We start from the raw sequence: 13844 nt of genomic DNA, 5'->3' as shown, positions 1-13844 counted from the left end.
GCTGGAGCTGTTGTCAGTTTGGCAGAAGGGCGGAGAGACCCAGATTGAAAGGGCGCCGTGGGGCTATCCTACCTCGCAGGGCTGTCCGGCGGGGGAATAACGTAGCGGGGGGGGGGCGTAGCCCCTCCCCTCCCTGACTTAGTTGAAGGGAAAACGGAATGGGTGGACTTCCAAGAGTTTAATGGAAGGGGGTAGCCGCGAAGCACTTGCTTAACTATATATGGTGACAGAGTTCAATCGCAGTTTATTCTTCTTAAAAATGGGTGTGTAAATTGGCAGCTAGTACTGTAGAAGACGCCGCAATGGAGGGTAATCCCGCTACAAGCCCTGGTGCTGAAGACTTTGCCTCCCAGTTTGACTGTCCAGATAGTTGTGTAGCAGTGCAAATCAGGGTTTACCCATTATCTCATAATCCCAATACATTGATAGGGTATTGAGTTTAAGTCAATACCTGAGAAGATTTCTTAAATTCTGAGCTGTATGGTCGCTGAGTTTCTTACATTGTTTTAAAATAAAGATGAAGTTTTTGTTTGCCTACTAGTTTCCATTACATATATTAGTGTCGTCCATTTTAATTTTTTTTTTCTGCCATCAGTCAGAATAGCTGCCAATACTTTTTTTTTTAGTATTAATATCTTAAATTACTTAGTTTTAAGCTTTTAAAACCTAGCATTTACGCCGGTCCAGTTCTCTACTCTTTTGACCTTATTCCTGACATATGTACATAAACACACAGCTGACTCATGGGGAATGGTTTTACTAAATTTACCCCTGTGATTACTCCTCCCAGAATTACTCCAGTTGAATTGTCTGCATAATTGCTCATCCCTACCACCGGCTCTAGTTGAGTTTATTTACATGCTTTCTATGTAAATCAAAGATCAAATTAGCTATAAAACTGGAAACTCTTACCTGCTGATTATATCCAGTATGGCCTTTATTAGGAAATACCAGAATATCCTCAGCCAGTTAGAATCATAGGCAGCTCATATTCTACTGTTACCCAAAATAACTAGCAGGAGTATATAATGTGGCAAACAACTGAGTCTCATCTAGAGATGACCATGCTTAGGATTCAATAACTCATCTTTTAAATAACTATGATCGTAAGAGGATGATAGAAGCAGCATATAGCTTCATTCATTCTCTTCTGTGTCTAGCATGGATAATGGGCCATTTTATTATATATACCACTTTTTTTTTCTTTTTTGGCAACTTCGAGTCAGTCTTTGACTCCTGGTGACTGCCTGGGCAAGTCCATGCGGTTTTCTTGGGAAGATTTTCAGAAGTGGTTTGCCATTGCCTCCTTCCTAGGCTGAGAGAGAGTGACTGGCCCAAGGTCACTCAGCGGGCTTTGTGCCTAAGGCAGGACTAGAACTCACAGTCTCCTGGTTTCTAGCCTGGTGCCTTAATCACTAGGCCAAACTGGCTCATACCACCTCTGGCCAGTATAAAAACTTGTTCAGTGTTTAAATAAGTAGCTTCAGGTCTAGGATTATGGAATATTTGAAGCTTCATATAAATAAAAAAGTACAAATTAAATCTCCCCAATCTGTTATTTATAGAGTCAAATAGGGGCAGCTCAGGGAATTGTGGGTAGAAAACGTACTAGAAAATAGCCACAGAAAATAGGGTATGAATATCTGTGATTCAGCTCATTTGTGCTTCAGTTGTCACCAGTGGTTCAGCTCATTATCAGACCCATATTTTAATTTAATAGGTCACCTGAACTGAATACTGCCAGAAATAGTCAGCATTTGCCATACTTGTTGAAAGAAAATCCTGGCCAGCTTGTGCAACAATGACAAAACAGTAGAGTTTTTCATGAATGTTAGAAAAAATTAATATACACAATCTAATGTGGTTTCTCATCACTGCCCCTTAAATTACCAACAGCACCACTTTCGAAACAAGATCTCTGACCTGAATTCTGATCCATTTTGATCCAGCTCAGCAAAGAAGACTTGACCCAAGTCTCAGCTATGTGACTATAGGAGATATCATATATCTTAGGTCATAATGTCTAGGTGAGGTCATGGAAGACTTGAAATGAAATTAAAGTGACCTGAACTTAAGTTGAGGCAATCAGCATGCATAACATACATGCAATCTTAGGGATGTGGAAATGTGGTCATTATAATCAGAATCAATGTAATTTGGGATTTTCCATCACCAGCTGACATTTTAAGACATGAACATTTCTGTGATTCGTAATAGTTGTTGGATGGCTTGGGTAAAGGTTTTGCTTTAGAAGGGCCTGAAAGAAAGGAAACTATCACTACAATACAGTAAAGAAGAATCAATAGATTACTTGATCTCTCAGCAACACCATGGAATTTTTACAGTTTTTGGAGGAAGAGGAGGAGGAGGAAGGTGAGATTGTAGTAGATGTATTGTTTAATTTTTTAAAAAAATAAACATGGCCAAAAGAATGCCATTCAACTTCTAGCAAATGTCATAATTGTGCAATGTTGACTCTGTATACATATGAGATCCAAAAAGGGGAGATGTCTTTGTATGACTAAAGTGGGCCAGTAGCCAGATTTGTATAAATTCAGAAATGAAGAAAACTTTGCCAATGCATTTCTTTTCAGGAAGAAACAAAACACTGAGACATTTAGCTTTGTAGTAAGAAATGTAAACAAATGCATCCCAATTAAGTATCCAATAATAAAACGTCTATCCCTAGCCCCAAAGAATAAAACAATACTATTATTACAAATTAAATAATACCAGGAATGGGATCAATGGCTTACTCACTGCGTATGAGCTTCTCGCAGGTTGCATTGCTGGAATTCGGCTACACAATTATTAGTATTTGTTTTAAAAATGTAACTGATAAGCAAAATAGGTATGGTAAGCTTCCTATGAACCTTCTTATAGTATTTACCTAATCCTTCCCCTTCCCTGACAATTTTCTCTAGTGAAGTCACCATCCCCCCCATAAGAAAAAATATAGCTTGTGAGTGCAAAATATTACCCTCTTCCTACACTATTATAACAAAATGTTTGTTTGGCCTGAAACCAGGGACTTTAAGAAATAGGCTGAGTAACAAATATTGCATTTTAAGAGAAAGTTTATCTAAGGTCTAAAGGCTACCAGATCTTGGCTACAAAAATCTGGATAACCATTAGATATCAAGAAGGAGTTGGAGTTTTATGTATCTAATTAGAAATCCTGACCATGGTTTGAATTGTACCAATAATGCTGCTTCTTCACAAACTATCATCCCATGACAGGCAAAGACAAGAGCTGTTGGACAGGTTAGTTGTTCATCCTTGAGCACTCATTCAGTGAAACGAGAGATCTGTCAATGGCCACAGCTAGCATTCTTTCTTTTTGCACATATCCAGAGCTGGATGGCTCAATCTGGGTCTCATGTCAGCTTTGAATGTTAAGTAACACTTAAGAAGGGTCCAAAACTATAAGTCAGTAACATAATGGGTAGAAGGAAGAGGCAAAATTTCCTGCATACCCCCCACAAGAAGGTAACTGAAAAATCAGAACACCAGTATCAGATTATATGATTATATATTATATAATCATATTATATATATATAATAACAATATTACCTGAGGCCCTTGTATGGTTTTGAATTTCTTAAAGGGAAATTTTCTAGAGCCTGCTTCTGCATAGTTGTAAAATAAATTATGAATTGGGAGTGAGAGAAGTGGTATCATGTCTAACAGCATCTAGTTACAAATCTTGCTTCCGATTCTTGCGCACGCTGACATTCAAACCATTTCACTTCATTGAAGGAGAACCCAGCACATCACCTTCTTGTCCAACTGTTACAGGAGATTACTATTGGGGTCTTCCAGTTAGTGGCAGGAAAGGAATACTAGAAAAGAAAAGGAAAAGGCATAATTTTAGGTGAAAGATCAACAAATGGTGGGGAGCGTAACTCTGATAACAGGAGCAAACAACAGGGAAAACACAAGAGATTTTCTAACCTTAGCATGGTGTCCTTTTGAAACCAGCAAAAGTATCCTTTTGAACCAGGACGGCAGGCCTCTTAGAGGACAACTTCAAAAGACTGCTTGTGGTGAACTCTTCTGACTCTGGCCATAGATAACATCCACTGACTTGTAATAGCTTTTCCATGAATGTTATGCACAACTGGGTGAGGTAAACCAAAGAGCGAGAAAAGAAAATGAACTGCTATCTACAGTTCTCTGAAATTCATTAATAGATTCACTGATCAACAGCATGCCATGAATTTAATGTCACAAGAACCTTCCATTCACAAAGAAAGTAATTCATCTTGTTGCAGATGGCGAGATATCGGAAATCAGCACCTATGCGGAGATACTGTCAGTTGCTGATGTCTCTGAGGCAGCAGAAGAGAAGAGGGAAGACAGTTCTGACACAGACCTTGAGATTGAAGGTGAATGTTTCTATTCTGTCTTTTATGCAAACATTCCCCACCCTCATCTTGTGAGAGTTGCCCAAAGTGCTCTGTAGCTGTCACCTTAAAATAGGGCTTCTGTTGCTCACCTAAAGAGATTATTTTTATTGTAGTTCACCAATCCAAAAGAAGACATAGATCTGTCATAAAGTAGTCTTGTCAACACCATATGGCAGGAATGGCCTAATCAAAGTGAATTCATAAATCAAAAATGATCTGAAACAATCTAGCTCTAATAGCACTTCTTCGCATGGGAGGGTGATGCATGGCCAAACTGGTACCAGACTTCAAGTGAAATGAAGACCTGTTATGTAGTTTGTGCATCTCTGTCTGCTCTGTAAGCATATACCCTTGTTACACTGAGCATAAATAAGACTTGGTTGACTAAGCTTGGTTGACCTATATGAAAGAAAGATAATTAGATCTCTTTCTAATTTGGTGACTATTTGGTGACTTCATTTCAGGATGGCTCTCATGGAGTCAACATGAAATGTGCACACTTGCAATGTATAAGGAGGAGTTTCTGAAGTACTTGCATGCACAGATATGTTAAGGATCACCAGTTCTATTCTCTTTAATAATTGTCTTGTGTAGCCCTTGACGGGGCTTAGTTTGTTTTCTCTGTATTGAGCAAGAGCATGCATTGTCATCCACATTGTTTCCTTTGCAGATGCTGAGCGCTCATTTGCAACTATAAAAGGTGCAGAGCTGTATAGAGAGGCGTGCAAACTGGTGGGAGTGATTCCTGTCTCATACTTCATCCGGAACATGGAAGAGCCTGTTATGAATCTCAACCATCATGGTCTTGGACCAAAGGGAACCAAAGCCATTGCTATTGCTCTGGTTGTAAGTACTTTTTCCTGGTGCACTTCAACACACTTTTTCCTGTTTGGGGAAGAAGGGTTAAAAGATCACACTATAACACTGCTAGATTAGGTTTAAGCACATAGTAAAACTGGCAATTTCAATGAACTTTCCTACTTCCTCCCACCTTTTAAGCATTGTAACCAGAATTGTGTTGCTTTTGTGTTCTTTACAGCAGAGATGAGCAGAGTTGACAGTAATAATGCGCTCTACTGAATATTAAACATACAATCACACAGCACTTTTTAAATTCACTTTAACATTGACCAACTGGTATATCAACCCTCTTTATATGAAGCCATTAAACCACTGACTGGTTGCATAGATATGATGAGCTGCGAGAGTTACAGACATTTGACATGCTAACCTTAATGTCTGCTACACAGACACAACAATGAAGAGGAAAGACAGAAATGTTTTAATCTAACAATGTTTTAGGCATACAGCATTGACTAAAGACTAAAGACTCTCACTGTGAATATGTTCAATGTGATCTATGAGGCTGGCCTTCAAAACCACCCAGAAGCTGCTGGTTGTTCAGAAGGTGGCAGCTTGAATTGTTATGGGCACTTCTAGTTTTGCCCAGATAACACCACTACTGGTGGCATTTGGCTTCTAGGTGCATTTCAATTGTCTCTGACCAGGATTTGGAAATCATACCTTGTAGCTTACCAACTGTGTAAACCCAGTTGATTGTAGTTAAGCAAACAATGGCTTTTCATGATATAAGAACCCAATCAGTGTTTGGGGATTGTGAGTTTTCAAAAACAATATTTAAGGCAGATATAGCAATGGCCGTTTTTTGTAAATTAACGTCACTAAATGTCTGCAATTTTTTTTCCTCTTTGAATTCTTCATTCTGTAGTCCAACACAACCATCACTCACCTGGAGCTAGAGGATAACTGGATTCTGGGTGAAGGAACGAGATACTTAATACAGATGCTTCGAGAGAACTGCTACATCCAAGAGATGGTATTCCGTGTTTCCCTCATATGGATGACAAAGGAAATTCTCTTGTACTGGACTGTAGAGTTGTGGCTGGCTATTCTGCCAGGCTATTTCATGATTTTCTGGATGTGCTATGAGTTTCACAGTCTTTTCTTGTTTGACCCTGTGATTTACTGTATCTTTATCAAAGGTGAACAACCTAGGGTCACATGCAGCCCCCAACATGCAGTGAGTGTTGTCTTCAGGGAAATCCAAAAGTTGCTATTAAATTTGAATGTTAATGTGACCAAATGGAATATTATTAAATGGGACAGTAGGGACTGTTGGAATCCTGAAGAGCTGCATTCCATTCTACAATACTTGTGGCAGAACCCACATGTTCAGTACTATTATTACTATTATTATATTCTTATTTCTCAATAAAAGTTGTATATGTGTTTTGTAAATTTTGAAGTTACTAATCAGCTTAAGTAGCTATGACAGCAAGAGGAAAAGTGTTAAATGCTTCCTACAATCCCTCCCCCCCAGAATCCTATACAATTTGCCCTCCTTATGTGAAGAATGGTAAACAAACAGGCCCATTGACTATATTCACAAAGTTACTAGAGTGCCTTCTTAGTCTCTCAGCGTCATCACTCTTCTTCTTCAGAATTCAGCAGAGAAGATGGTTGTTGAGTACTTTGTCATCTTCTGGGGGTGGGGGGTGGGAGGGGAGGCAAATTTTGCATTGATAAAATTGGTCCATTTTCTTCCACTTGCTTCCAGTTGCAGGCCCCAGAAAATGCTGTTCAGTAAAATAAATAATAGAGACACATTCCGTGGATCTAGGTGTTAGCACATACATTGTCTTTTAGAAACTTATATTAGGTGCAATAAAAATGATGAAATGGTCAATGTTTATCCCATGTTTTGGTTTCTCTGTTTTTAACTATTTTGTTTGATACAATTTCCACAATAATCTGCTAACTGAAAAAAGAATTTGTTGCTAGATATGAATATCTATTTATCTGCAAATGAATATATTATTTACAAAAATTAAGTGTGTGTATGTGTTTGTGAAGGCATAGAGAAACATCAGTTTAATGGACTAATTGGGGGAGAGGTTTGTTATTCCTGAATATTAAATTAAATTACAAATTATGTTGCTTGCAGCAGTTATGCCATTTGTGTAGTGACATCATTACATAAAAGATTTAAATCAGCACAAAAAGTGTGAACTAAATGTAAATTTAGCTGCCTGATCTAGACTACTTTGGGTACAATGAACCCAATAATAGTTAAGTCTAAGTGGAAATTTGATCAGCACTGAGTTTTAAGCCATTTAGTTTTGCTTGGGAGATCAGGCTGCTGGATTTAGCCTTCTTCAAGTGTTCATCAACTTCGAAATGTGCTTCTTAGCCCTCCAACCCTTCCCTTCTCATGTCTATGGGGAAAACCTGAGAAAGTGCATTTTTGTGGCTGATTCCTCATACAATTTTTTTTTCATATCTCCCTTTTGGTAGTCTTCATTCAAAGCTTGCAACAGCAGTGAAATGCATTTGGCTAAATGTAGGTCCATTAAACTGTGTATAAACATACACATAGACATTTGAAAAAAGAAAACATTTGGAGAAGAGTAAAATCTTGCTAGTTAAATTCTGACTGACATACCAGTCTGGAAAACTGGTGGACTGTGTCATTCTGTAGGAATTCACAAATATCCAATTGTTCAAATACTGCTAAGTGGATCAACTTCATCCTCTTTTTCTTTTTTTTAACTCTTTCCTATATGTTTTTCTCCTCCCTTTCAGAATATTTCCCATAATCACCTCAACACTGACGGAGCTGAAGCTATCTGTGGGATGTTTTTCAATAATATTTCTAATATCCGGGCCATTCGACTTGCAGGTAGATTTCCTATAAGAAGAGTAGAATGATGCAACAGAGCAATATTCAGGCATCAGCTTTACAGAATAAGGCATTTGCTCTTAGAAAGTAATGATCTACTGAAAGATCCAAGGATTGTGGCTGGCAGGGATGGGACTGTATACAGAACAATGATTTGGCCCACATCTGCACCTTTTGGGCCTGTAAATCAAAGGTGAGAAAACTGTGATCCTTCAGATGTCGCTGCCTGGTAACTGCCAACATATACCTCCTCTCTGAGCATACAGGTTAAACCCTACTTGTAGTTTAGGACCACAGATCCCCACCTTGGGCACACAAATCCAAATATGAGCCATTTCAGGTCAGAAATATTTTCTCCCACCATATAAGCCTGTAGTGCAGATCTAAAATTCAACATGAATTTTCCAACCTCTAACTCCATATAGCAAAGCTTCATGAAAACTAAAAAGAAACAAGAAAAAGAAACAAGTAACAAAAGCAATCAATCAATATTTCTTTTTACACGTAAGAAACATGAGAACTGCATAAGATTAGTCACGTCCTTCCTTCTTCCCTCCCTTGCAAATTATTTAAAAAGCAATCATAGATCTTGATCTGGCTTTTACTTGCCTCTATCTGATTTATAGCATGTTTGATTACTTCTGTAAACGCCAGCTGACTTAATTTGTCATATATGGCTTGGTAATACAATTAATGCTTTGCATGTGTAAAATTCCAGTTTCATCTCTGGCAGCTTACTGACTTAAACAATCTTAGGTAGTAGGGCTCTGATTCTAGCCTTTGAGAGATGTTGTCAGGATATGGAGAGGTCTGGATAGACAACTCTGCAGCTAGGTAAAATACTGGACCATGTAGATATTACCCTAATGCAGCTATCTTAGATAACCAAAGTAGGCCAGAAGCATGTATTTCAGACATTTAGAACTGAACTGAAGAGAAATAGTGCAAATTCTAAATGATGCTGACATATAATTCCAACCATCCTTCTCGACCATGAGTGTTATCTAGCCATGAGTGTTATATAGTTTGGTTAAATTCATGAGAACTGGTTGCACTCATTACAGCTAAGTGAAAAACTCACATTTTTCCTGCTCTGCCTGGAGAGGCTGGCTTATCCAAGCAGAACAGGACAGAAATCCTCAATTGCATCTGATAGGCAAGGCCAAAACTCCAACCAAATAGCGCTCCACACTTTCCAGACAACCTGCTTGTCCAGGCAGAGTAGAGGGAAATGTGAGTTTATATTTTAGTTCTGTTTTGAAAATACTGGGATATAAGCACCTAATGAAGAATTTAATTTCTACTGATTTCTTTGTTAATAGAACTTGATGTACCTAATTGTCGTCTATGCTTGAACTTTTCTTTCAAAATTTGATATGCATATGGCTATTTAATGCAGTAGGGCTGTAGGCAGAAAATTGTACTATGTCAACCCATTTCTAACCAAAAATGTGGTCAGTGAGTTTAGGATTACAGCTGATGCCTCTTAACTAGCAAAGCCTTTATAATTGTTTGAATTATGTAACTGTATACCAAATCAATAATATTAAAAGGAGAGGCAGAAAGTTAAATAAGGGGAAAAATTCTAAGCACTCATGTTTTTACTATCCACATTCAAGAGGGAAGTCAAGCTATTTCTACTTACATCTTCAGTTTTCTCTATATAAAGCAATCAAATTCTGTAACCCTATAGTATCAAGAAATTCTATCCAGCCCAAAGAGAATTCTTTACATGGAAGATTTTTTTCAGAAGATCTTACATTCCAAAATCAGATTCCTGAATATATGATATTAAGAGGATGAAAAAGGTCATCCTCTTGATATCATATAGTATCTCAAAACTCCAAGGTTTGACAACCTGTCCTCTTGTTATTGTTATCACTCTCTAAGCTTTTTATCTTTTTAAAAATAATATGGCTTTTAGAAAGACTTGTTGGTATATTCTTATTAACTACTTTGATAATTCTCATTTTTATGGGCTAACAGTTTGAAGCCCTGTTAGAACGAATTGCTGCCTAGTTTTAGATAATACCCCTGTTCTTGACTTACTACTATGTCATATATTCTTCTTTTATGAGACAAGGACCATTTCTTATATAAAACAGCTCTCCAACCTTTTAGCACCTTTTTTTCTTTGTCTTTAGGAAACCATTTTAGAGATGAGACAGCACCATACTTTTCTGAATCCTTAATGGTAAGTAACTTGCTAAAAGGGACAACTGGGCATCTGGAACAAAAAAGGGGCATTTCAGTATATACATGGTAAAAATGTATGACACCATTTAAAGAATTCTCAAAACTAGCTGAAGCTTTTAAAATAAGCTTTCCAAACTTGTGAATTACACATTTGAATGTGAATTACAACTTCAGTCATCCCCAGTCGTAGCATAAGCCTATATCTGGAAAATTCCTCCTGTCCACAAATGCAGCAAGCTTCTGCATGCAACACCTTCCATTGCTCATTCAGTAGAGGAAGGACTCATCCTGAAGCGATAGTAGTGAATAACCTCTGGCAGTAAAGATCTAATAGTAAGCATTACAAGAGGACAAACTCATCTGCGTTGGTTGCTGCAGACTTCTGTGTGCAATTCAAAGTGCTGGTCGTTAACTTTAAAGCTCTAAACAGTGCAGCACTGGGATACATCAGGCAATCCCTCAGCAGAACTGAATCTGTCTGTCCAGTCTGGTCATCAAAGTTCCCTCCCCTTGGCCCCTAGGGCATGGGTAAGATGGCAGGCCTTCTTGGTAACAGCCATCACTTTATGGATTACTGCTCCTCCAGACATACCCCCCCACACACACACACACTGCTGAGTTCTGGAAATAAATTAAAACCTTTTTATTTCAATGAACTTATGGTCCCAGATGAATAACTGTGGATTCCTATCTGGGGTTTCATTGGGGTTTATGTGATTATTTTTTTGTTTTGGATATTGTTCAGATTTACTTATTTATTGTTATGGTTTTGGTTTTCTTTTCATTTAAGTATGTTACCCAGAGTCTTGGGACTGAAGAGGCTTCTAAATACTGTAAAATAAATAAATAAATATATAAATGGATCTTTTTTCTCTCAAACTGTGATCAGACATGGCCTCTTGGGTGGAAGGACTGTATTTCCTTCAAGTCTCTATTTGAGACATCAGCAGAAAATGCAGGCCTCTTTAATAAAATTTCTTCTTTAATAATTATTTAATAACTTTGAGCTCTTCTCTACCTCCTCTGAGGGAAGCCCTAATCAGAATCAGAACCAGGGACAAGGTATGCTCTGAAACTGACTGTCTGTTTGAACCATATTCTGTAACCCAAACCATTGAGTGTAGTTTCCAGTGTACTATAGTTTCCCATCAGTAAGGTCTCCTGAGGAATAAACCAGATTGGCTTTATTCTGAAGACCACTTGCTACCTCAAGACTGGATAGCTAATTACACACTGGCCCTCTACCAGTAGAGTCAGAGAGGGAATACAAAAATAGCATTATCTGAGATGGTACTAGGTCAACAAGGGTATCTCATGTATACGTCCTAAGGTGGATGGATGTATATACAGCACTATCTTGGAAATATTATTATTGACACTTTGGAGAAGTAGATTGTCACATAACACAAGCAGACATTTGTGAGCAAGGGGAGTCTTGTTTTAAAACCAGTGCTTAACAAGAAGGCAACAACTGAGTTTACAGGTTTCTGCACCAACTCTTTTTAAGGCCAATTACAGAGTGATAGAGCTGGACCTCAGTTACAATGAGTTTTCTGAGAAGGCTGGAGAGCTACTGGGGCAGATGCTGGGTAAGTCCCACTTTTTCTGAGAGGAGATGTGCTAGATGGTAATATTACCTGGGTTTGGCTTCCTTTTGGAAGAGGGACATTAGATATTCATGCTGGTTTTGGAATAATTGGCCTACATGTATACTGTCATAAGAGAGGTAGAAGTAAACGGCATCTCACTTTCTCCAGTCTGGTTCCCTCCACCTACAGTGAAGTTCAAGTCCCCAAGGGCTGGGCAAATCATGACAGTGGAAATTGAATGCACCTGGAAACAAATCACATTTTTATAAATATTTCTAGTTGGATTTCCCCTTTTGTATTTTTCATTTATTCTAGAAGATGCTTATCTTATGATGGTTTCTTAAACCAAAAGCGTATGAGCAAAATTACTTTAAATAATAATAATAATAATAATAATAATAATAATACAAATCGTGGGTTTTTTAATGAATAAAGCAATCTAATTGGATTGAGGTCTGCATTCACACCTATAAGTTATGCTGATGGTTGCACTCAAAAGTGAATGCCTCCAAGGAGAAAGTAAATGAAGCCAGAGGGGTTTAATGCAGAATGATTTAGTATCAATTTCATTCTTAGCTACTATACCTTGCACTCATATTATCAGTTTGGCCATATTTCAGGGGAGAAACAAGTGTATGGCAGTGTTTCTCAACCTTAGCAGCTTTAAGAGGTGTGGACTTCAATTCCCAGAATTCCACAACCACAAGCTGGCTGGGGAATTCTGGGAGCTGAAATCCACATCTTTTAAATTTGCTAAAGTTGAGAAACAGTGGTCTATGGCAACAAAGCAGACATGGAGCTTGGTAGCACCTTCAAGAGTAACCAACTTAATTAGGGCATACTAATAAAGCAGACCATACTAATAAGATTAACCAAATCTTAAAGATGCTTCCAGACTTTATGTCTGCATTGTAATTTAAGAGAATGTATGTTTACTGATACTCTGAAATCGATATAAGCCTATGTCACAGCACGTGTGGCATCAACATGTGACATTAAAAAGGCTTTGAAATGCAGAGACTTAACCCTAAGCCATTTTAAACTGATTTAAATATAATTTATGATCAGAGTGAATCTAATGTTCATGTTCTTGAGTTCAATTTCACACAAATTTATTTAATAAAGGCAAATCTTTCCATCATTCTATTCAAAGAGCTGTTTCCTTATTTCGCTTAAGTCAATTTGGAATTTCTTTCCCACTCTTTTGATTTTGATTAAAGTTAAATCTGATGTTACTGTGAAACTGGGCAGCTGATTTTAGCAGCAATGGTCTGGCTGTCAAGCTTTGGCAGCAAATGAAATGGAGGCTTCAGGAATTGTAGAAAACCCTCAAGATAGCTATGTGCTATTTGTAAGCTGTGCATAGCTTGCTCCTGCTTTATGGAACACATAGCAACATAAGGCACTTTCAGATAAGATAGTCACTACTCCAGATTCTATATCTGTGGCAGCTAAGCTGATTTGCTTCTGACTCAGGTACAATATGGTTGAAATTGCACTAAAGGCAATTTTTTATTTTCTTCACTGAAGAGCTTGTGGGCAATCCATTCTCCAAATGGTAGAAATTCCTGCCTCATCCCACCTCCTGGCTTGTCCAGACAGCCTCTTTTCACACCCCATTTAGTTCCATTGCCATAGCTTCATACTGAAACTATTATTTGATGACTCTTTTAAATGCAATAGAACAGGGGGCAACTCTGCACAGATTGGTGGCCAATTTATGCTCCATCAAGGACCCCAGATCAGGCCATTGAGATATGGCATTCTCTGCCAAAAAGTATGTGTACTGTATAGGCATCATCAAACTGCTTTTGATGGACTGGGCAGTAGAAATGGTGGTGATGTGGAGGTGCCCATAGAATCATAAAGTTGGAAGATTCCATTATTTATTAAATTTGTATGCCACCCATCTCCCCCAGTGAGTGACTCTGGGCAGCTCACAATAAAAG

At 38.1% G+C, this 13844-nt stretch overlaps 1 protein-coding gene across 1 annotated transcript in view; it reads left to right on the top strand.

Annotated features, from left to right (window-relative positions):
* Positions 1-9: 9 nt before the first annotated feature.
* The window catches only part of LRRC74A (leucine rich repeat containing 74A), a 28886-nt gene continuing 15051 nt past the window's right edge, over positions 10-13844 (top strand). Inside the window, exons 1-7 of the mRNA XM_007438868.3 lie at positions 10-2373; positions 4276-4389; positions 5081-5256; positions 6140-6247; positions 8014-8110; positions 10255-10304; positions 11814-11895. Coding sequence (XP_007438930.2) covers positions 2331-2373; positions 4276-4389; positions 5081-5256; positions 6140-6247; positions 8014-8110; positions 10255-10304; positions 11814-11895 — 670 coding nt within the window. The 5' untranslated portion in view covers positions 10-2330. The remainder of the gene's footprint in view (positions 2374-4275; positions 4390-5080; positions 5257-6139; positions 6248-8013; positions 8111-10254; positions 10305-11813; positions 11896-13844) is intronic.

This window comes from Python bivittatus, unplaced genomic scaffold, assembly GCF_059951505.1.
Source record: "Python bivittatus isolate LINGU-HERP-01145 unplaced genomic scaffold, Pbiv_v1 ctg000480_np1212, whole genome shotgun sequence".
Classification (NCBI taxonomy): domain Eukaryota; kingdom Metazoa; phylum Chordata; class Lepidosauria; order Squamata; family Pythonidae; genus Python; species Python bivittatus.
This window is presented reverse-complemented; position numbering and strand designations above follow the sequence as displayed.